At 41.8% G+C, this 24233-nt stretch overlaps 3 protein-coding genes and 1 long non-coding RNA gene across 6 annotated transcripts; all 4 read right to left on the bottom strand.

Moving 5' to 3' along the window:
- Positions 1-810: 810 nt before the first annotated feature.
- LOC125741624 (beta-crystallin A2-like) lies at positions 811-7212 on the bottom strand. Its single transcript, XM_049012791.1, has 5 exons — positions 7095-7212; positions 2749-2942; positions 2037-2178; positions 1531-1673; positions 811-1314 (listed from the first exon to the last, which is right to left on the bottom strand). Exons 2-5 carry the CDS (start codon positions 2910-2912, stop codon positions 1167-1169), a joined length of 597 nt encoding a protein of 198 aa, XP_048868748.1. The 5' UTR covers positions 2913-2942; positions 7095-7212; the 3' UTR covers positions 811-1166.
- Positions 7213-13053: 5841 nt separating this feature from the next.
- LOC125741636 (uncharacterized) lies at positions 13054-14282 on the bottom strand. Its single transcript, XR_007397825.1, has 2 exons — positions 14057-14282; positions 13054-13904 (listed from the first exon to the last, which is right to left on the bottom strand). It is a non-coding gene; the product is annotated as an uncharacterized LOC125741636 (long non-coding RNA).
- Positions 14283-15180: 898 nt separating this feature from the next.
- LOC125741493 (uridine 5'-monophosphate synthase-like) lies at positions 15181-20075 on the bottom strand. 2 transcript variants are annotated; one of them, XM_049012742.1, is made up of 6 exons: positions 19649-20075; positions 19158-19311; positions 17535-18200; positions 16462-16637; positions 16056-16197; positions 15181-15758 (listed from the first exon to the last, which is right to left on the bottom strand). In XM_049012742.1, exons 1-6 carry the CDS (start codon positions 19934-19936, stop codon positions 15574-15576), a joined length of 1611 nt encoding a protein of 536 aa, XP_048868699.1. In that variant the 5' UTR covers positions 19937-20075; the 3' UTR covers positions 15181-15573. The 2 variants fall into 2 exon arrangements, with proteins under 2 accessions (XP_048868699.1, XP_048868700.1); XM_049012743.1 differs by having other exon boundaries at positions 16056-16170.
- A 124-nt stretch (positions 20076-20199) lies between these two features.
- On the bottom strand, positions 20200-24163 carry LOC125741535 (uridine 5'-monophosphate synthase-like). Of its 2 annotated transcripts, none has more exons than XM_049012745.1 (6): positions 23953-24163; positions 23469-23622; positions 22599-23267; positions 21949-22124; positions 21543-21684; positions 20200-21247 (listed from the first exon to the last, which is right to left on the bottom strand). In XM_049012745.1, the coding sequence occupies exons 1-6, from the start codon at positions 24094-24096 to the stop codon at positions 21063-21065; spliced, it is 1470 nt and encodes a 489-aa protein (XP_048868702.1). In that variant the 5' UTR covers positions 24097-24163; the 3' UTR covers positions 20200-21062. The 2 variants fall into 2 exon arrangements, with proteins under 2 accessions (XP_048868702.1, XP_048868704.1); XM_049012747.1 differs by having other exon boundaries at positions 21543-21657; positions 23953-24159.
- Between the last annotated feature and the right edge of the window lie 70 nt (positions 24164-24233).

The raw sequence follows: 24233 nt of genomic DNA, 5'->3' as shown, positions 1-24233 counted from the left end.
ATACAAACAGGCTGCACAAACGCTGAAGCGGATTCCTAGACGGATGTTAGTGTAACTCCACACCCGTCACGCCTGCTGGTTTGAAAGCCAGTCACTCATACGTTATTTGGATTTTGGCATTTTTACGCATGTATTTTTGTAGGCGACGGTACACTTTGTGCTATATATTAACTTATTTAATCTGTGTAAAAATCAGTTTTGTGGAGCAAGAATAGTCCAATATAAATCGGCTATTAAAACAGCTATAATTCTTGGCGTCTGCTAGTCGTCATGCCGTGCTGTGGGATGGCGAAAGCAGGTATTTGTTTGAGTCGCGTGATTTTTTTTTAAATGAGCTTTTACGCAATCGTATGACTCGCTTTCTTATTTTACACATTTTCCGGTATACAGTCAGTACCCTGGACAGTTCATCCAACCGACATAATTACAGATAGTGACCTACCCTACGACAATACGCAAACTCTGCTTGACAACATTTCTGTCAAAATGAAGAGAATTAAATGTAACATATAGCCTGTTTCAACGGATTCCATAATAAATATGCGAATTTATATAAAGCTCAGGCATGTTTTAAAATATTTTATGAAGGTGGAATTTTATATTGTAAACCACTAGATTACAAATGTTTATATCGACATAAATTACCAGTGAGTGGTTCTTATACAACTGGGATAGGGAAACTCGCATCAGATTAAAACTTAAAATTTCGTCTTAGATAATCTCATCGTAATACAACTAGCGGGGAAATCAGGAATGGTGAAGTCATGCTTTTGTTTATTAAAAGTACAATTCAACAGAAAGAATGTGCATCTTATTCCTAACACAAAAGACTGCTTTAGGGTGGATAATTCATCTACAAATTACAGTCCCATAATTTGTCATCAGTCAGTACAAAGGAGAATCTATTTTTGAAAGCTGAAACCTAGAACTGAAAATGAAAAATGCACACTTTAGTTAAGAAAATTTTGTTTGAAGGTACTGTTGGACAACTGCAAGCCTCTGTACTAACACAGTCCAGTGTGTCCCTTAGATGGGAGGTTAAATAATAGTCAATGAACCTATGGGAGCAGTTTTTTTTCCATCTTTGGATAAATCCTTCATTTCCTAATTTATCACATGTTGTTCCACCATATAGGGCAGATCAGAACCATTCATATTCTCTGGACTTAATGCTGGATCCTGCGAATGGACTGGATCTGATGCGTTTGTGCCTGGGTGCCGTATTCATTGTAGTTTCTGTATTCTCCTTCGCGCCGGTCCCTCTCAAGGATGTACTGGTATCCACGGTAACCAGGATACTGGTAAGCCACCCAGCTGTCAAAGGGTGGACATGGAATAAGTTCTTGGCTTGAAGACTCCTGCTTCTCGTTTTACCCTCAATGCTAACTGGTTATTTGGGAAGAGGGCGACTTGCTCATCAATTAAACACGTCATGTAAAACCTCCAGGTCCAATTGACTTTGAATGGTGACTCCTGCTCATGTGTAAAATAGCTGGTAAAAGGAATCTGTGATATGGATGTTTGACTTACGCTCCAGAATTGACTTTGATGGAGGGAACCTCCTTGCTACACCAGCCCATGGCTTGCAGGGAGGGGTAGTCATCACAGACCTCAAATTTGTGTCCCTGGAGATCTCTGCACTCATAGAGGGTCACCTTGCTGTCACTGTGGATCTTTTTTTGGGGGGGGGGGAGATAATGGTTTGTTAGCGTTCGTTCCATGTCAACCAAAAACAGATTATCACTTCTGTCTTCATGCATTTTAATATTTTTTATGGGTTTTTCGCAATGGCAGCAACAGATTTTTTTAAACGTGCTTTGGAAGTTACCTTGGATAACATATATTTTTTTTTATTGTTTCACAATTTACACAATAAGAAGCAATGCAAACATTATATGAAGACGTGTTTCATCCTAAGTAAATGGTCCAGATTCATTCAACACCCATTCCAGCCCCTAAATGCTGAAACACACATGGAGTATATTCAGTATTTATCAATGTATCATGACAACCAACTCATTTTGAAGAGAGCTTACGGCACATTTGATTGGTCTGAAAGAGAGCAGGTGTTCCGTTCTGTAGCCAATGTTTCCACTCCATGCTTCCCAGCGAGGGTAGTCCCCTTTCTCCAGGATGAACTGCTGGCCTTGGAACTCAGGATGCTCAAACCCTGCAAATCTAAAAGAAGTTTGAACAGCACAGAGAAAGACAGGAAACGGTAAGTGCAGTGGAGAGATGGAGGTATATCTGGGTGCAAAGATAAATGGAAATTCTGAAAACAAGTGTGGCACAAATCCCCATTATGTCGCATTAACTACAAAGGGTATTTGGTCTCACATCCATAAATTAGCTAAATCAATCCCTTCTGCTTTGGATAGTCAGTGCCTAGCAAGCAATTAAATTCTGTATGAAAAAATTATTAGTTAATTTTCCCACAAATCTAATTATAACCAGGCCTCCCTGACAGATATGCAATTAAGCAGTGAAATTCACACATATCAGACATAGCACAGTAGGCCAAAGTGAGCTGCCGTTCTTCTCTAAACTGACATATAACATTATTCAAAGTAAACAAATACTTTACATTGTCTAATTTTCACTAGAACTAAAATACTACAGAAATTCCATTCAATATTCATGACACTTCGATATGAGCATACTTGAAGCTTAGTCTTTCTGGAGTTTGATGGCACTCAGGACCATGACCCTGACCCCAGAGCAGCCACGCTACCCCGGGGAGTGACTTACACTCCATTTTGCACTTTGATAGAGCGGATCTTGCGGAAGTCCCTCTCCAAGATGTTCCTGCACTCCTGCATGAACTCGCAGCGTTTACCCTGGAAGTTCTCCTCCTCCCAGACTGTGATTCTAAACGGCCCCCTCTGCTCCGTCTGAATTTGTTGAGTGTTCATGGCTGCTCCTCTTGCCAGCGCTCTCCCTCACTGGGGGTTGGGGGTACAGAAAGCATTAGAGACAGGGTACCGCGCTTGCCTGGAAGACCCGTCCATCAGTTTATCAGTGTGTAGAAGCTAACATCTGGAGATCACCAACAGCCTAACAGCCTTAGTGGAATCTGAAAAACTGGTCTTAACTATCATCGCCACATGAATAATAATCAAGATCTACCAGCCATCCTCATGCACCACCATCCATCTCTTAGCGTTCTTTACAGAAACGTAGGAATCTTTGCTTTGCCCTTTTCTGGAGTGGGAAAATACTTACATACCTATGTGAGACCTGTCAATAAGCAATGAAAAAGGGAGCAGGTTCTCTAATGCTTTTATAGTCCTGGTTTTCACATTCAGTGCAGAATTTGCACAAGCTCTGCACAATCAGCACTGTGTCAGAAAAGCCACATTAGTCCAAACCATTGTCAGGGGTTTTGTTGCCGTCATTGTCGTGGGTGCGGGGTTTTTCTGATTCATCAAAACAGTGGTCTGCACCCCTCCCCCCAACCCCCGCAGCAACTGGCTGGCCACATTGGGAATGTACTAACGTGACAGTTTGACCGGGAACTGGAGGAAATAATGGTTTCAGAAGGATGGAGACTGTGAGCAAATTAAGATGCTGCACTTTGCGTCCTTCGGAACTGTAGCGCATTTTCCAGAAATACATGGAGAACATGAAGATCTTACTTGAAACCTAATTTAAGAGCTGAATCACCTTTACTACATGGATGAATGTCCACCAATCGACCAGACTTTATACCTGTAATTCAGTCTACAAGTTACCCTGAAATGATCACTTGCCAATTAGATGCACCAGCAGACAATTTCCTTTATTTCATAAATATTGTTCCAATACAGCTTCCTTTTATGAAGCATTGTGAGTTTTACCTGATCACTCATTTCTAAGGTGTAATTCTGTATATCAACCCCTTGCCTGTAAATCACAACTTTGTATGAGATTTTGATTTGGTTTTCTTCACAATATTGTTTCAACCCTTGCATATTTTTAGAGTTTAAATTTTGCATTGTGCTTTTGGGCGTTAAAATAAACAGACATTTATAGGGGTGTAACACCAACATTTTGGAGCCCGGACCCAGTAACGCTTATGAAATCCCTGCTGAGTCGAAGCATAAAAGCTGCCACAAGCGACATCTTGTGGTAATACTGATTTATTGCAGGGCCGACTCAAAATGGTGGGTAAAAACAACCGATGCAATAGAAGCAACTAACCCTAGACCCAAATACACCAATTTAACTTCTTATTTAACTAACCCAGAAGCCAGCTATTATGGTTTAGGAAACAGTTTGAATTGTTTAGCCATACAATGTAAAGCATGTGGTATTTCATGCGAAAATCATCAAAACTAGCCAAAATCGTCGAATAATTGATTAAAATTGTACTCTAATGCAGACTAAATAAGAAAAAAAATTAAGGAAACCAAAAAAAAAAACTCAATAAGGCTGACAAACTGGCAAACAAGTAGGTCTTAAACATGTCTAAAAATGGCATATTAGGCTTATTAGGTGCAGGTGATCTTAGTATTCAGGTGAGGCAAAGTGCTGGGCAGAGTACAAGTGCTGGTCTGGATAAGGGATCTGGAATGTACCAACATAACAGACAATGTGTAATAACCTACTGATTTGTATATATTTTACCAAAGGTGTGGCACAGTGGTTGGCATTCTTGCCTCACATCTCTGGGAGCAGCGTTCGAGTCTCTGTTATGCCTCCATGTGTGTAGTGTGCATGTTCTCCCCATGTCACCATGGGTGTCCTCCAGAAACTCACAATCTAAGTGTGAGTTACCAAATTGTCTGTGATGGGCTGGTGGCCCATTCTGGATTGTTCTTCAGGATAGGCTCTGAAGGTGCTCTGGTCCACCCCACAACCCTGACTAGGAAAAATGTATGAATGGATTTTGACGAACTCTGACCCTACAACAAACAATATTATAAAATTTAGTGCTAACTCTAACCAAAACTCTCCTTAATTCTGAGACTTGGTCAACACTATTATCATAGTTATAACCCTGGATTTAACCATGATTCCAAACCGCACCCTCACATTAACTGGACAGATTGGTACAACTTCCGCATTACTGTTGATGCAGCACCAGTACACCTGTCAGTCTCCCGCTCCATTCTTCATTCACCCAGTTATACAGCTTGAGGGGCCAATCCACCCTTTTCAGTTTGGCCGCACTCAGAATCTTTGTCCATTAAAGTTATACACAGAATTGGTGACAAAGGACAGTCTGAGCAGAGTCCTACAATCACTGGAAATGAATCTGACTTTCTGCCAACAATGTGAACCGATCTCTCATTCTGGCTATACAGTGAGACAGGGACTTAATGGTCCATAACAGCGGACCCTACACCCCACATTCCTGGAGCCCCCCCCCCCCCCCCCCCCCCTCGCCCCCCTGCAGGATGCCCCAAGGGACACAGCGTTTGCCTTTTCCAAGTCCACAAAACAAATGTAGACTGGTTAGGCAAACTCCCATTAATCTTCCAGTATCCATTTGAGGGTAAAGTACTGATCCAGTATTCCACGACCAGGATGGAATCTGCTTTGCTCCTCCTAGATCTGAGGTTCTACTAACAGATGGATCCCCATGTCTAGATCCATGGCGAAGGAGTATTAGGTGAGATGAGTGACCCCCTGAAATTGGAAACAGTCCCCTTTCTTAAATAGTGGGACCACCGCCCCAGTCTATCAGTTCTCCACAGAATCAGTGTCCCTGACCTCCAAGCAATGTTGAAGAGGCATTTCAGCTAAGACAGTCCCACATTGCCAAGAGACTTCAGGAACCCAGAGTGAATCTCATCACCCCCTGGAAGCTTAAAACTGAAGAGCATTTTAAGGAGCTAGGTTCTGGCCCTCCATCTATACCACAGCCATGACCCCTCAGCAGGTCACTCAGGTATTAGTTATTCTGTTTTCACTCTCACTAATTGTCTAACCTATTTAACCACTTGAGCAAGTTCTTTCTGTGTGAGGAATTGTCTAATGAACAGTTACCCAGTGTTACGTTCTTTCTAGAGTGTCTGAATTTTCTCCTGTGTGCTTTGATGTGTGTATCAACCCTGATCCCCTGCCTGGAAAACAAGTTCCCTGATCGCCCTTTCAGTTTAAGTGTTCATCTCCACTTTCCTGTGTCTGCACGAGTGCCTGCCTTTCCCTGCAGCCTCCAGGACCGACCTTCTGGCTTACTGACCCTGTCTTTTACCTTTGGTTCTGATTTCCATCTGCTCTGCTTCAGGATTCCCTGTTAGAGGAGTTCTGGCCAAATATGGATCGAGCAAAGCCCTGCAGCACATTGGCTTATCTGGAGTGGCATCTGTAGGATTTGTCTGCTGACTAAACTGCAACACCAGTGCTGGCTCTTCCAAATCCCAAAGCTGAATGATGTTTCATCTGAATACTGCTGTGGCTTCCTCATGTACGATGAGCTATTCACCTACCATAACAATATCTTGCTGGCCACGGAAACTGACCTGGTCAACTTCATGATGTTGCTTCAAACCAGATAAACTCATTAGTGGGCAACTGCCTGGTACCATTAAAGCAGCCCGATCCCCCGCTCTGTTGCCGCATTTGCAAAATACTTTAAGGAAGTTTTCATTCATTCCTCTCAAGGCAAAGATGTAAGTGAGCAGCTACATGAACGCCACTAACAATCTTGCCCTGTGTCCAAATTCACCATTAAACTCTGGACCCTTGCTGCTGCTAGTGGGTGGAGTCAACCAGATTTCCTCATGGAAAACTGCAGAAGTATTAATCCCAACCTACAGGCAGAGAAGGCCTGCTGGGGCAAAGATCTCTGTTTGGAAGATCTCTGTCTCTCAATCTGCTTAGATAATTTGGTCCAGGATTGCCACTGTCTCCAACCTCAGCCCCTAGTGTCTCCACTTCTGGCAGCCCGTTATCTCCCCTCCTCTTGCTGTTGGAACAGAGATCATATACTTTGGAAGAGCTTCTCCTGCTCAGATGCAATGAATCAGAGCAATGAATGCTTGATCGGCTCTGCCTTTATTGCAGAGAGCCCAGTCATGTCATCTCCTAGTGTCAATCTTCCTTGGGAGAACTCCTGTACCACAAGTTAGGTCTTCAGTTTAATATTATACATAAACGGCTCACCTTACCTGTTACGATTCACCCTGAATCTGGTACTCATGTTTCCACAGCCTTGATAAACTCTGGAGCAGCTAGAAACTTCATTGAAATTACTCTGTCTTCCCAACTGAACCTGCCCATGCAACAAGTGAAAACTTTGCTTCACATTCATGTTCTGGACGGGTCTCTAATGGGTGACGGTTCCATCACACAATGCATCAAGCCCATCCTCTTACAACTCGGTCTGTTACATCAGGAACTCATCCAACTCTTTGTGATTAAATCTTATCATGATCCTTTGGTACTCGGATATCCCTGCCTGTGCAATCACAAGCCACATATCTTGTGGCATATGGGTGAAATCACTGCTTGGAATGCTACCGGCTTTACCACTTGTTTACAGTGACCCATCATCAGATTTCACATTTCCCCCAGTATAACAACTTCCTGGTTGACTCCAGTAAGACAAATCCACGCAAATTACCCCCGCATCATCCCTGGGATTGTGCTATTGACTTGCTTCCAGGTTCTACCCTGACCAAAAACCACATTTACCCCTTAACCTTAGCAGAATCTCAGTGACCAGTATGTCGAGAAGGTGTTTCAGTCTGGATTCATCTAGCCATCCACCTCCCTGATTGCTTCTGGATTCTTCTTTTTAGAAAAGAAGGATGGGGACTGTGTCCATGTATTGACTACTACACTCTTGAAGTTACTAGCAAGTTCAGCTTTCCACTACCTTTGACTCCTGCCTTGTTGGAGCAAGTTCAGTCAGCTCAGTAACTTACTATGTCGGACCTGCAGAGTACTTACAATCTGATCCATATACAGGAGAGTGACAAACCGAGGACCCATTCATTACTAGACATGGTAAATATGAATATTTAGTGATTCCTTTTGGACTCGCTAATGCCACCTCAGTATTCCAGTCATTTATCAGCACCATTTTTCATAACTTAATTGACTGGTCTCTTACCGTTTACATTGATGATTTATTAATATTCTCCCCAAGATGGCATTCATCATTATAAGTGGATGCTTTGGATATCACTTTTGGGACTGTGCTGTTTCAACCTAGAGGCTCCTCCAAAGTCTTTTACTCACATAATCTGTCAGGGATGGAGCGAAAATATGACATAAGGATTCAAGAACTGCTGACAATAAAAGTGACCCTTGAAGAATATTGCCTTGATGGGGACAGGCATTATAGCTGCTTATAGATCACGAGAACCTGAAATATATCCATAATGCAAAACAGTTGAACCCTCAGCAAACCCAATGGGCATGATCTTTGTGCATTTCAGGTTCACGGTCACCTACCTCCTGGGGTAGAAGAATTCCAAAGGGGACTCCCTATTTAGTAGGTTCAACCTAGACTAAAGCTTCTCACCTGCTGACACCATCCTGCCCCAACCTGCTTTGTCGCGCCTTTAAGATGGGAGTTACCAGACAAGATTTATCATGTGGTACAGAATAATACTGCCCTGCCTTCTACTCCTCCATACAGAAAGTAGGTGCCCACCTAAATTTGAGCCCAGTGAGCACATACTTCACTGGGATTCAGACACATACTAAGGACAATGGAAATGAAGGAGGATATCCAGAATTATGTTCAATGGATTATGGGCTCAATCAAAGACCCCATGGACTCTCCACTAATGTCAGTTACAATTCTTACCAGGATATCAACATAGCAACAGATCTCCCTCAGTCTCAAGGGTTTAAAGTGATCAATTGGTTATCTAAGATAACAAGCTACTGTCTGCTCCAAAATTGACCCAAACAATCTTTCAGCACATATTTTGAGTTTTTATGGCATGCGAGAAGACATAGCAAGTAACCCAGGACCCCAGTTCAAGGTTTTGGAGACCATTTTTCATTGCCTGGGAATCTCTTTAGGTTTGTCATCTGGGTATAAGCAGCTAAACCAAGAACAAAAAAAATATGGAGGTTCTTTTCCATACTGTGCTCATAGCCTAACTTACCAGAGTTTTTTTCTATGGGTGGAGCATTCCCAGAATTCATTGTCATTGTTCTTTCTCACGCCCTGCGATGGGCTGGCCCCCCATCCTGGGTTGTTCCCTGCCTCGTGCCCATTGCTTCCGGGATAGGCTCTGGACCCCCCACGACCCAGTAGGAAAAAGCGGTTTGGAAAACGGATGGATGGATGGATGTTCTTTCTCACTTTTCACAATGTGTCACCCCATTTCAGTCTATTTTAGTGTATCAGCCCCCTCTCTACCTTTGGGAGACAGAGCTCAGTAGTGTACCAGTGGTTGACGACTGGTTTTAGAGGAGCAGTCAAGTCTGGGCTAAATTCTAACAGTTACCTATCAATCCTAACCCCAACCAATCAACCCTAATCCTAAACCAAACCATTAACCCAGTCCTAAAATGTAATCCACCCTGAAAACAATGGCCATCCCTAAACCCAATGGCAAACTTAGTATAACCACATATTCCCTAATTACAACAAAGGCACAACCCCCTACCCTAATACCGAACCTCATTCTAGATCTAACCCTAATTCCTAATCCTAACCTCAACTCTGTTTTAACCCATCCCTAACCCAAGGCATACATTAAGATCAGACTTTTGGATTTTTTGTGAAGGGAATAAATGAGAGGTGCTATCTTCATTGGCACAGACTATGAGTGCAAGTGGGTGTGGTTATCTAAAACCAGGCACATGATATTTCCATTCTAGGATGTAGAATTATGAAATATGAGTGGTGTTCCAGACCACTCAAAAACCAGATACTGCTTTATTTTAAGAGATCTTGGCGGCATATTTCATTGGTTACATATGGCAGAGTAGGTGCAAGGAGGGTAGATATTTTACTGAATATCTTGCTCTATCCAATAACTGATTTCTGTATTCTTTATTGGCTTTTTTGGGTGTTCAGCTCTTTATGTGTGCCTTGGTGTTGGTGATGGGTGGGGGGGGGGGGGGGCATGGATGCGGGCACATGACCACAACCTTTTCATCCTGCTATTTCTTTCTCACTTGCCAGGTCCTGGACTCCAGTCAGGTTTGCTGACTTCTGCTGCGGTAACAAGGGCCACTCTGGGGACAGGCAGCTGGGTCCTTTGTTTGCCCATTTGAATGATTAGATCTTGTCTCTGCTCTGCATCAGCTGTGACCTCATTTAACTGGGAAATTCGGCTTTTACCTCATTTCCATTTCACATTCACGCCACCTCTGATTTCCTCTCCGTTCGGCTTTGAATATTTTTAATCTCTTCTGTTGAGGTCCTACAAAGACGTATTCTCAATCCATATTTTAATATCAGTCTAACCGTTTCAAGTGTTTTCAGACACATGGGATAAAGAAACGAAAACGCTTTTATCGGGTGTTACATGTATGGTGAGAAGTGTAACGTTTGTCAGCATTGCGATTATTCAGATCAGTGTTAATATTTCAAACCTGCTGAATGACAAATGATAATGAGCATATGTGAAACGTATTGAAGGTGTGTGTGACCCTGAGGACTGGTTTGGTCTATTCACTTAGGTCTGCTCAGGGCTGAACTCATCTACACATGTTCATCTACCGTGTCATAAACACTAAGGTGTTTTTATGTTTGCCCTTATAGAGCGAACCTGAACAGCTGGTTGAAGGTGGGGAGGGGAGTGAGGGGGGTGTCGCAAGTTGAAAGTAATGAAAATGACATCCTATCAGTGCAGAGCCGGTAACCAGGGCAAACAACAGTGTTTGCACATCTGCCTTTTAGCATCCATTCAGTGTTTTGCCGTCCTTGCCTTCCATCTTCCATCATTTAAATCCACAGTTGCCGCAATAGAGCTATTTGATTAGAAATTAAATTGTGGGATATTGGAGAGAAGGGGAGCTGATTGGTTATATGTATGTTTATATGCTTTTTTTTCTGTGAAAAGCTAAGACAGATTCCAGGCTCTCCATGGTAACAGAAGACACAATGTCCTCCGAATAACAGCTTCTGAAACATTACGTAAACATCAGCAGCTCACCAGCAGAACATATGTGCTTAACGAAAAATGGCTACCACCTAAGATTCATTCTCAAGATGCCATTTTGAAGTATACTCACTGACGCACCGATCGAAGTTTGTGGCATGCATTCATATGCCCTAGCTCAGGGACGGCCAATCATATCCTTAAAGGGCCGGTGTGTGTGCAGGTTATTGAGGTAACCTTTAGGTCAGCTGTTAAAACCCAGGTGTGAGGACTCTTCAGTCAATCAGTCCTCTAATTAGTGACCTAATTAGGGAGTTGCAGTGAAAACTTGCACACACAGCGGCCCTTTGCGGATAAGATTGGCCAACCCTGCCCTAGCCTTTCAAATACTCAAAACTGAGATTATTTAAGTGATAATGTTGCGGATCAATTTGCAATCCCTATACTGATCGTGAAGGGGTTCAAAGTACTGCACGGTTAACAGATAAGGGTTCATCATGGAGTATGCACGTCATCTACATGAACAGGTACAGCAGCGTCAAACAGCTAGTATCGATGACACAAGCGGTCAGGCAGGGCGGCCACGTTTCCTCGTCTGACACCGGGACGGGCTATTTGATTAGCCGGTGAATAGACAGTGACTGCTGGCTCTACGTGTTTGCCATCGCCATGGAAACTAATCCACCAGAGGACAAATGTGAACAGGTCACACAGGTAACATCTGCTCTTGCTACAGCTCATCACGTACGACACTCTGCCCGAGGACAGAAGACTTCTGCTCCCCCATAACCACCCACCTCCCCCCCCCCCCCCCCCACCTCTGTACCAGGAGCATGCGGCGTTAGCAGCTAACGCACAAAGAGCTGCCCCAGACCACCCCGAGGCATTTGCATATTTCATCAGTGACCTTTTTAACCATTTTCTAAACACCAACCCCCCCCAGTCACAGATAACCATCTACTTCACCAGAGGTAAGCAGTTGTCCAGCCTCTATAAACATAACCATTCATCTCTGGAAACCCTGCAAAATAAAATAAAAATCTGCAAAATTAGTTGAGAATTTTTTTTTATTATTTCTTTTTTAGGGAAAAGGTGCATTTGGGATTGCAGATGTGAAGCTCGATCAGATAATGGCCAGACAAATGTTCTGAATCAAGCGTCCGTCACAATAATTCTATTTACAAAAGCAGCTCTTGGAAAAACTGGGTTTCATATTTAACCCAAAGCAAGAGTTCAACATAAATACATTTTCTGAAAATTATTAGGTTGTTGTGTTTAACGAAGGTATTTTTCTTAATCGAATCACTGATGTTTTTATGATGGTTTTATTATTGTTGATATCAACAGGTGGGTGTTGTACAGGACACTGGAGTGTGACGTCACGACAGAAACTTGCTGTGTATTTCAGAATACGGGAGATCGTGTCGGGTATTAGTTGCTTGGCAGGAAAGGAGGCATACGGAAGCAAAATTTCACAGCCCAGGTCTCCGGTTAGACCTTTCACATCCTTCGCTCGAATGATACACTTCTAATATCATCGTATTATATATACTTATGCTTCAACCAGTTTTAAACAATCACCGTGCAGTCATACTGCTTTTAGAAATATTTACTCCGAATGGGATTTGCTTTGTTTTCCCAGATACTGTTGCCTTATGCAAAACTAGTTTGTCATATTTTCACATCTTTACCATTAATCAGTACATTACACAATAATGAATTATACTATAAGTTACTACAAATAAATGTTCTATTCTATTAACGTAAAACAAAGAAAACATTCGAGTCCAAAAGATCTGAAGGTTTGAGCAAGTTACTTAATACTGTTATTTTAGTTAATAAGATCAAATTCAAAGATTACCATGGCGCTATATAGACCTTTGATCTGCGCAAATGGATTGGCATTCACTCTATAGTACCGCTAACTTTCGCTAATGGATTACATCAGTTTTAAGGATCTTAGTGAAAAGGACAATTTTATTAATTTGTAAAAGGCAGGGGGAAAAAACAACAAGAAAATGTCCGTAAGAATTTCAGAAGACGTTGTACTCTGTACTGTTATCAGTTTTCCTTTATTCTGGTTACTTGGTTATATGCAGACAGTATGTGATGAATTTCTAGAGAATCCGTTAAGCTGTAACATAAATCTCAAAGAAGAAACGGCAGAAACTGCAATCGTCTTGTAATTGGCTGAAATAATGCAAGGAAACAGTTACGTACACGCACTTTTACACCGTTTGTATTTCCCTAAATTCAAGACCTAAAAACTGACATTGCTTATTGACATAATGACTTCACAACATATTTATAAAGTACGACTGAACTGAAATAGTTAGTTAATCCAGTTTTAAGTGTGAGAACACAGAGCAACCGAAAATGAAACCTATTTACGTGGGATTTCAAAATTTCATGTTCAGGATTATCTGTAAACTTGACATCATAACATAATACAAAGAATATTTTATGACGGATAATTAATATTATAATCAATATATTAACAGTTGTTCTTTTAAATGACTGAATTGCGTATTGTATAATGGGGGGTATATTCACATTCATATATTTCCCTTAGCCTTCAGGTGGAAATGCTGGGACTCTGGTTCACCTTGACATCAGTGGAAGATCCAAGAGTTTCCTCAAACTTTCTGTCATCTCTTTGTTCTTCTCTTCCATTGGTTTGGTGGAAGTTTCCTCGGTGGGACGCAAATCTGTACCTGCTTAACGCGAGCCGAACGAACAAAACTTAATGTTCAGGTATTGTTACGCGTGGCTCAACGTGAGGCAGGCACAGATCAGGCAGGATCCAACGTCAGTAATCAGCTCATCCGGGCTCGTTTGCATCTGGTCCCCTTGCCGCATTCGGGAAAACTAGGCAATATAATTATGTTTCCAGATGCTTGTTTTCTAAACAGAAAAAAACATTTTAAAAGGATATTCCTATTGACATACAACATATTTACCCAGTTTGAAATAAACCAATTTATTTCTCATATTTATGTTTGTAATCAGACAAAAGTGAACTTAATAATAATAAAAATAATAAAGTAAAACCTTACCCATACCGGCTTTTTTCTGAATGCTAGCTGATGTGACGATGTAGCTCTCCTTGGGGGGGAGGGGGCGCCCTGAGTGAGACGCGTCCCTCCAACCGCAACTTTAGGGGGGAATGAACCTATGTGTCCAATGAAGAGTTTATATAGTCGGGTTAAAAATAGTAACCCCTCCATTACAATTTTTTTAAGGCTTTAAAGAGAGAGGATCCTCATGTACACCTGTCGCACCTTGCCTTTACTCAAATCCAATATTGACACGGGAGTCCTTGGGGGTGGGCAGTAGGCGGCGATTTTCCAGGCACTTGCACCAGCCTTTCTCGCTATGAAAATAGGAGTTCATTAGCATTAATTAGAGTGACATGGCGGCCGGACTCGATCGTCATAATCTCGCTGGATGTTGAAAAACCCGAGGAAAAAAAGAAGCGTAGAGGGTATCGTGCTAGAGGAAACACGGGCAGCACATGGCCGGCCAGCCCCCTTATCAGTACCCAGTTTACATAGATTTCCATATCGTTTGCAAAGCAGTCGCTTTCCGGCTCGTCGGGCCTTGGCGAAAGTACCTGAAATTACGTTGCATGAGATTTTGAAAAAGTTAGTGATCCCTTAACAGGATACTACTTATTATTATATAACATTTATTGGCCGGTCAGCAAAACCGCTAAATCTGTGATATAAATAACCATTGAAATAAACGTTTAATGAATCATTACCCTTTTCTTTTTATCCTGTTTTTATAGTCGTCTTTCAGATACTTTTCCAATAATCCAACAATTCACGTTAACACTGGGAAACAGGTGAAAGTCTAAGCAGCAGCGAGATTTAAAGATCAAGCAAACTTATGTTACCTATGGTCATTTATTGGCAGGGCAAACTCCGTCGATGTCCAGCCTGGATCCCAGTCTATTCATGCTTAAAGCGGAATTTCTAGGTATAGCTGCTTCATTAATGACAGTTCCAAATGCTCAACTCTTTGCTGTTTAAATATCCGTCAGGAATGAGTTTAAACTTGCCTATAAAAATTAGGCTGGATGTTTTTTTATTTTTAATGATGTATACCTAGAGAACCAAACTTGAGCAGACTAACATTTTAACCATGCACACAAGACGTTGGAATAATGAGAAACATATTTCATAGTAATACTATAGTATTACATAGCATTTATTTCTACAAATTCAAAAGTAGATCAAGAATCACATTTTCACTTTCCAAGTAAATATGAGTAACAGTAATAAGAACATAAGAATGATGAAGGACCACAAGAATTATGCATCCAGTGTTTTCCGGGAAGCAAATAAATGTATTCAGCGGAAAGTCCAGAAATTTCGTCTAGGGACACCAATGAATGCATAACTTTTGTTAGCACTACAACCCATAACATAGCAGTGGTTAAAGTTCACATGTGGTAAATTGGCAAGTATAACATTATATATAAAATTTCCTGTATAAACTGTTACAATCATATATACACACATATATAAATGCTGGGAAAGAAAAATATGTCGTGGTCAAGCTTTTCTCTCTAAGGTTTCACACAGTCTCCAGAGATTCTTTTCTCATAGGCTTCCCAGCCTGCCTTTCTGTATTCCTCTGCAGCCACCACCTTGTCTGGTGCATCCAGGATGCCACGTCCCACAATGATGACATCAGACTTTTTTATACCAATGACCTCGCTGGGAGTACAATACTGCTGGCCCAAGCCATCACCTGAAATGTAAATGTGACACGTTTCAAATATATTATGCCGCTGTGACTTGTACTGAACTTTCATCAAAACTAAAACGGAATTTCTTTGACAATATCACCACCATGTGGCAAAGATACAAACTGCAAGAGAATATAGAAAAAATAAAAAAATAATGAATTACAGCAACAATAATGGAAACATAAGTGCTAATGAATAAATACGTTTTAACTTGTTTTTGAAATACACTTGGCAAAATTCCATTGACTATAACAGCACACAGCCTTAAGATGGCTATATTTAAACATGGTAAGCCGTACCTCCAGGGTGCAGCTGTACACCAGGTGTCATGTGCACAAAGCCAGCTTTACTGTTGATCTTGCCACCACAGATGAATCCAAACACAAAGTCAGAATTCTCTTCCGCCATTTTTATCTGGCAAAACAGTGAGATTTGTAAAAACTGGACCGGACAAATATTACAATTTCAGATATTAAGCTTAGTTTCATTAAGTTAATACAAAATGATGCAACATGACTGCTCATCATCATGACAATTTCTGCGACCACTAATTAAAACTTATATCATACATATGCAGGAATAATGAAGAGGATAAGATTAAGACAAGGGATTAAATAAAAATAGACATTAAGAGAACAGAAAACATTCCTATTTTAGTTCTATTTCGCATATAGCTATTAACTGGGACGTTCCCTGCATACTCACCACTGCCTCTGTGTAGCTCTCTGTCGCTAGCGAGCCCTGGGAACTCATCTGGGCGATAAGCAGGCACCCCCGGCCCAGGGGCTGCCCGACTGCACGAAGCCCTTGTATCACTCCCGGGCCGGGCAGGGCGTGAGCGGTGACGATGTGGGACCAGGACGAGATGCGGTACAGTCCGCCTATTTGACAAAAACACAAAGCAGAAAAGCACAGTAATATTTCTAGTATCACAAATACGGTGCACTTAATGCTAACTCCATACAAACCTACTAGCTTGCTCCAAACAGGCTTTAATGCTAATGCTAAACTGGCGTGTTGCGAAAAGCAGCTCAGGTTGCTTGAGTGTTTAGTTTTCATGTCGTGTCAGTTGGTAGTGACCTTACTATTTGGACAGAAAGCTGCCGCACCTTTTATACAAGATGGGAATCCAGTACTAAATATGTAAAACACTGGATTTACCTATTTAAATAGCAACTACACTTGCCTGCCACACTGCCTGGCCAAAAAATGTCACATACTTCAATATTTCACTGGACCTGGACTAGATTATGGTGCACATTTGTCAGTGTGTTGTTTCCATGTGCTTATGCAAAATCTCAACATTTTTTCCCATCTATAGATTTGCATTGATTTCTCATTGAGACCCTGCACTGATGATAGGTTAGTTGAACCACTCTAAAGTCTCATTCAGCACATCTCAAAGACTTTCATTGGGGTTAAGATCAAGACTCTGAGGTGGCCAATTCATGTGTGAAAATAATTCCACATACTCCGGTTGTGAAAGAGTGGTTCAGGGAGTAAGATGAATCATTACTGTCCTGGAAGACGTCCATGCCGTTAGGAAAGAAAAAACCCACTGATGGTATAACCTGGTCATATAGTTGATTCAGGTACCCAGCTGCCTTCACTTTATTGCTGCATAATGTTGCTGAGCTGAAATAATTATCCAAACACTGGCTGTTCCATGCTTGCTGATTTAAATTGAAATAATGACTTTATTAGGTCGGGCAGTGCATGTTAACGATGATAAACAAAGGGTTCAGATAAATAAAACACATCCTTTAGGCTCAGCTCACCTTCGTACTGGCATTTTACCGTGTTCCCAATGTCGGCAAACTTCCGGTCCTCTAAGATGAGGAAGCCATGCTTATCAGACAGGTCCTTGAGTCTCTGGGCGACTTGTTCGGAGAAGTCCTCCAGGACGTCCACATGGGTCTTCAGCACACAGATGAGGGGGCCCAGCTCCTCAGCCAGCCGCAGGAGTTCCTCTGCACGCGTCACGTCGGCCGAAAGGCACAAGTTACTCTTCTTATCTTCCATCAGTCTCAGGAGACGGACTGCTAATGGGTGGGTGCCTGAATGCTCAGCGCGGTCCCTGTAAGTCAGTTCCTTGTGGGACATCCTGTTAAGTAATGGCCCATTGGCTGGGGCCTCGAAGCTGTTCTCCTTGATGAACTGATTAACGTTCTCCACAGTGTCGGAATCGATCCTCCCTGCTTTGTGAAGGACCGACAGGAGATCGGAGAGGGTTAAGACAGGGTGGAGTGTGATCCCTTTCTCGGCCAGCCATTTTTTACCGCCTTGTTCCCTGTCCATTAGCACGATGGCATCAGTCACCCTCAAGCCTTCCTTCTGCAACACTTCAGCAGTTTCTAGGACACTGCCTCCACTTGTCACCACATCCTCAATGATAAGACAGCAATCCCCAGGACGAAAAGTTCCTTCAACCAGTTTCTTAGTCCCTATATTTATAAAGGGAGAAAATGAGAAAGGGGGACCACAATTAAGGCCACTTAAAAAAAATTGGTTCTCGTCCTTTTTTTTTTTTTGGAGGGGGTGGGTCGGGCGGGCGGGATTTTTTTTTTTTTTTTACAAATTTTGATTGACTGTTTGGACTTTCAAATATGTAAGAAAATATATATTTGAAAATACATACCGAAGAGAGCAGACCTACTTAGTACGCCTCCTCAGTTCTTCGTTTGTTGCGTTTCAAATATATTAAATGTAAGAAAATACAAGAATGTAAATTCCTTGATCCATGTGTATCTCATAAATGCCTTCCCAACTATGGATTTGGATACTTTATGCTGATGTTTCATTCGTGAATATAAAAATGATACTATTTGAAACCAATATTCTGTTTGTCATTCCCATTCTAAATGAACAACCAAGATTTTAAAATATATATCTAGAAAGAAAGTGTATTAAAACACGAGGAATTTACAAAATACAGGAACCTGAATGGTTGAACAAGGAAATGCAACTCTACAAACAAGTACTTAAGAACATGTACCACATCACTTCCCCAGATTTAAATCTTTGCACCAGCCCATCTCAGGTAGAGACAAATTTAGGTTCATGAAACCATTCCAAGACTAGGATTACACACTGTGGATCAATCGTCGATGTGGAATGCGCGGGAAATTCAAATTTCGTCATTCTTGGGCATTTTCCATGCGATTTTTACGAAATAAAAAAAAAATAAAAAATCGGGTCGAAGGCATTTCGGCGGGGACGAGAACCAATTTTTTTTTTTAAGTGGCCTAACAATAAACACAAGCCTGGCATCTGATGAAAAACCCTAGTGTGTTAAACCAACTAAATTAATTAACTAATAAGAGATAAAGACGCAATGCCGGCACCGACCCCCAGAGTATATCAGGGGTATCCAAATCAGTCAATGCATCGATGCAACGCACCATAATCCTTCGTTTCTTTTCTTCTAATGAGCATCGGCAGGTCATGTTCGGAGCAGATGATGGTTGCAAGAGGAAGAGCCGTGTACGGGACGCCGCACACATTGTCAAAATTCAGCACCTCGTGTTTAGCACGCTGGAACAGGATATTGGACACCTACGAGGGGAAGAAGCGCGCAGAGAACGTGATAATATAACAGAACATACCGGTTGTTTATCCGTTACCAGAATCTACAGTCACGGAACTCTTGCATTACAACGAATAATTTTTCATCTGGTCACTTCTCTTTTTTTACACTTCATAAGGTCACAAACGTTATCAAAATTCCCGTTTTGGGATTGGTGTTTAATTAATATTGCTAAAATAAGGCAAAACTTCGTTCACTTGACTTATTTCAGTAATGACCCGGACAAAAGCCCGCCTTATGTCCTTAAGCCTCAGCCGAGAATTAAACGACAGAACACGTGTGGAGCTGAATTTTTTAGGAACCTACCTGTTTCATGAGAGACGGATGCGAAACTATAACTCGCAGATCGAAATAAATCGGTGAATTAATGCCACTCTTCAACTTGAATGACCCAAATTTTACTGCTTGTACTTCATACAGCTTAATGACCAAATCATTCACTTCATCCATGTTGTAGACAGCAACTATAACAGGCCCACGTCTGTAAATTCGAGCGCTTCTGACTAGTACTTCCGCCGACCTTCCCGCAATGGTTACTGGGAAATGGAGTTCATCCTTAATATGGCTGTCATGATATTTCTTTCTGTCTTCCATTCATAAATTGTGTATTTTATCGTGTTGGCATAATCTGTGTTACAATGACGAAAATTGAACATGCCATTTCTATATCAGCTGCGGTAAGAGTCTTGATTACAATCTGTTATTGTGACATTATGTGTAGATTTAGTTAAATTATGCATATAATGCGCTTGTAAATATTGTTCCTGAAGCTTGCAGTCCTTTCACACAAGCATGGTGTTCTTTGGCCATCGGCAGGACAAGCTTTTGGAAGAGGGATGGATAATATAGGCAAAAAGTAATTTCATGGATATATTTGCCTTTAAATCGAAGAAAAAACAGAGTTTATATCACTGATGACGAGGGGAACTACAACAAACCTGGATCTGCTTAAACAAGGCTAAAGTTTCAAAGCTGCTTAGTCTTTTTAAAAATTGACATTCCCGCTTTGGGTTACAACATTCAGTTAGACAAATGCCAGACAGTTTTGTAGCTGTACGTTTTCACCTCTCGAACTGTTCGGGTGCACAAGCAAAATAAGATGGCAATTAACAGTTTTCTGCATGTCTCTCCACCAATCCGTTTTTAGGATGCAAGTTGATAAACAGGCACAAATTTCCCAATGATTGATGGGAATCTTTACCGTATTGCTGATGTTTCACATTTGCTCAGGGAGATGACAATCTGGATGTGATCATTCCTTCCCAACATCATTCATGTATGTAATCTCATCATCCCCAGACACTAGCATTTTTTTTTTGCTAGCTGGTGTCTGAGTTGCTTCTTTAAGCTGAACAACAATTGATGTGGTACCTGGCTGTTCAGCTGTGCATTATATTTGGTGTTACCATAAAAATAACAAGAGGAGTGTGTAGTATTCAGCATCGCTGTGGCATTTCATGTTGCCATTTCATTTAGCTCATCGGAATCAATTACAATAAAAATTCCCAGAACTACTGAAAACACACCAAAATATAAATTTTCCTGTTTAAAATGTTTACACATGGTAAACTGTAAAGTGTAAGTTATATATACAAACACAAACACACACACACACACACACACACACACATACATACATACATTATATATATAAAAATATTTTTATATATATATAAAAAATGCTGGGAAAGAAAAACATGTCGTGGTCAAGCTTTTCTCTCTAAGGTTTCACACAGTCTCCAGAGATTCTTTTCTCATAGGCTTCCCAGCCTGCCTTTCTGTATTCCTCTGCAGCCACCACCTTGTCTGGTGCATCCAGGATGCCACGTCCCACAATGATGACATCAGACTTTTTTATACCAATGACCTCGCTGGGAGTACAATACTGCTGGCCCAAGCCATCACCTGAAATGTAAATGTGACACGTTTCAAATATATTATGCCGCTGTGACTTGTACTGAACTTTCATCAAAACTAAAACGGAATTTCTTTGACAATATCACCACCATGTGGCAAAGATACAAACTGCAAGAGAATATAGAAAATCAAAACATAATGAATTACAGCAACAATAATGGAAACATAAGTGCTAATGAATAAATACGTTTTAACTTGTTTTTGAAATACACTTGGCAAAATTCCATTGACTATAACAGCACACAGCCTTAAGATGGCTATATTTAAACATGGTAAGCCGTACCTCCAGGGTGCAGTTGTACACCAGGTGTCATGTGCACAAAGCCAGCTTTACTGTTGATCTTGCCGCCACAGATGAATCCAAACACAAAGTCAGAATTCTCTTCCGCCATTTTTATCTGGCAAAACAGTGAGATTTTTAAAAACTGGAATGGACAAAAATGACAATTTCAGATATTAAGCTTAGTTTCATTAAGTTAATACAAAATGATGCAACATGACTGCTCATCATCATGACATTTTCTGTGACCACTAACTAAAGCTTATTTCATACATATGCATGAATAATGAAGAGGATAAGATTAAGACAAGGGATTAAATAAAAATAGACATTAAGAGAACAGAAAACATTCCTATTTTAGTTACATTTCACAAATAGCTATTAACTGGGACGTTCCCTGCATACTCACCACTGCCTCTGTGTAGCTCTCTGTCGCCAGCGAGCCCTGGGAACTCATCTGGGCGATAAGCAGGCACCCCCGGCCCAGGGGCTGCCCGACTGCACGAAGCCCTTGTATCACTCCCGGGCCGGGCAGGGCGTGAGCGGTGATGATGTGGGACCAGGACGAGATGCGGTACTGTCCGCCTATTTCACAAAAACACAAAGCAGAAAAGCACAGTAACATTTCTAGTATCACAAATACGGTGCACTTAATGCTAACTCCATACAAACCTACTAGCTTGCTCCAAACAGGCTTTATTGCTAATGCTAAACTGGTGTGTTGCACTAAGCAGCTCAGGTCGCTTGAGTGTTTAGTTTTCATGTCGTGTCAGTTGGTAGTGACCTTACTATTTGGACAGAAAGCCAGACGTCCATGCCGTTAGGAAAGAAAAAACCCACTGATGGGATAACCTGGTCATATAGTTGATTCAGGTACCCAGCTGCCTTCACTTTATTGCTGCATAATGTTGCTGAGCTGATATAATTATCCAAACACTGGCTGTTCCATGCTTGCCGATTTAAATTGAAATGATGACTTTATTAGGTCGGGCAGTGCATGTTAACGATGATAAACAGAGGGTTCAGATAAATAAAACACATCCTTTAGGCTCAGCTCACCTTCGTACTGGTATTTTACCGTGTTCCCAATGTCGGCAAACTTCCGGTCCTCTGAGATGAGGAAGCCATGCTTATCAGACAGGTCCTTGAGTCTCTGGGCGACTTGTTCGGAGAAGTCCTCCAGGACGTCCACATGGGTCTTCAGCACACAAATGAGGGGGCCCAGCTCCTCAGCCAGCCGCAGGAGTTCCTCTGCACGCGTCACGTCGGCCGAAAGGCACAAGTTACTCTTCTTATCTTCCATCAGTCTCAGGAGACGGACTGCTAATGGGTGGGTGCCTGGAAGCTCAGCGCGTTTCCTATAATTCAGTTCCTTGTGGGACATCCTGTTGAGTAATGGCTCATTGTCTGGGGCCCCGAAGAAGCTGTTTGCCTTGATGAACTGATGAACACTGTCCACAGTGACGGAATCAATCTTCCCTGCTTCGTGAAGAACCGACAGGAGATCGGAGAGGGTTAAGACAGGGTGGAGTGTGATCCCTTTCTCGGCCAGCCATTTTTTACCGCCTTGTTCCCTGTCCATCAGCACGATGGCATCAGTCACCCTCAAGCCTTCCTTCTGCAACACTTCAGCAGTTTCTAGGACACTGCTTCCACTTGTCACCACATCCTCAATGATAAGACAGCAATCCCCAGGATGAACGGTTCCTTCAACCAGTTTCTTAGTCCCTAAATTTATAAAGGGAGAAAATGAGAAAGGGGGACCACACTCAACAGTAAACACAAGCCTGGCGTCTGATGAAAAACCCTAGTGTGCTAAACCAACTAAATTAATTAATTAATTAATAACAGATAAAGACGCAATACCAGCACCGGCCCCCGGAGTATATCAGGGGTATCCAAATCAGTCAATGCATCGATACAACGCACCATAATCCTTCGTTTCTTTTCTTCTAATGAGCATCGGCAGGTTATGGTCGGAGCAGATGATGGTTGCAAGAGGAAGAGCCGTGTACGGGACGCCGCACACATTGTCAAAATTCAGCTTCTCGTTTTTGGCACGCTGGAACAGGATATTGGACACCTACGAGGGGAAGAAGCGCGCAGAGAACGTGATAATATAACAGAACATACCGGTTTTTTATCTGTTACCAGAATCTAGTCACGGAACTCTTGCATTACAACGAATATTTTTTCATCTGGTTACTTCTCTTTTTTTACACTTCAGAAAGTCAGGAACGTTATCAGAATTCCCGTTTTGCGATTCGTGTTTAATTAGCATTGCTAAAATAAGGCAAAACTTCGTTCACTTGACTTATTTCAGTAATCCCCCGGAAAAAAGCCGACCATATCTTACCTCAGCCGAGAATTCAACGACAGAACGCGCATCGAGCTGAATTTGTTAGAAGCCTACCTGTTTCATGAGAGACGGATGCGAAACTATAACTCGCAGATCGAAATAAATCGGTGAATTAATGCCGCTCTTCAACTTGAATGACCCAAATTTTACTGCTTGTAGATCATACAGCTTAATGACCAAATCATTCACTTCATCCATGTTGCAGACAGTAACTATAACAGGACCACGTCTGTAGCTGGCTAACGGAGTCCGTAAATTTGAGCGCTTCTGAGAAGTAGTACTTTCGCCGACCTTCCCGCGATGGTTACTGGGAAATGGAGTTCATCGTTAACATG

Source organism: Brienomyrus brachyistius, chromosome 1, assembly GCF_023856365.1.
Source record: "Brienomyrus brachyistius isolate T26 chromosome 1, BBRACH_0.4, whole genome shotgun sequence".
NCBI lineage: Eukaryota > Metazoa > Chordata > Actinopteri > Osteoglossiformes > Mormyridae > Brienomyrus > Brienomyrus brachyistius.
Note: the sequence above shows the minus strand (reverse complement) of the source record. Positions and strands in the feature narration are given on the sequence as shown.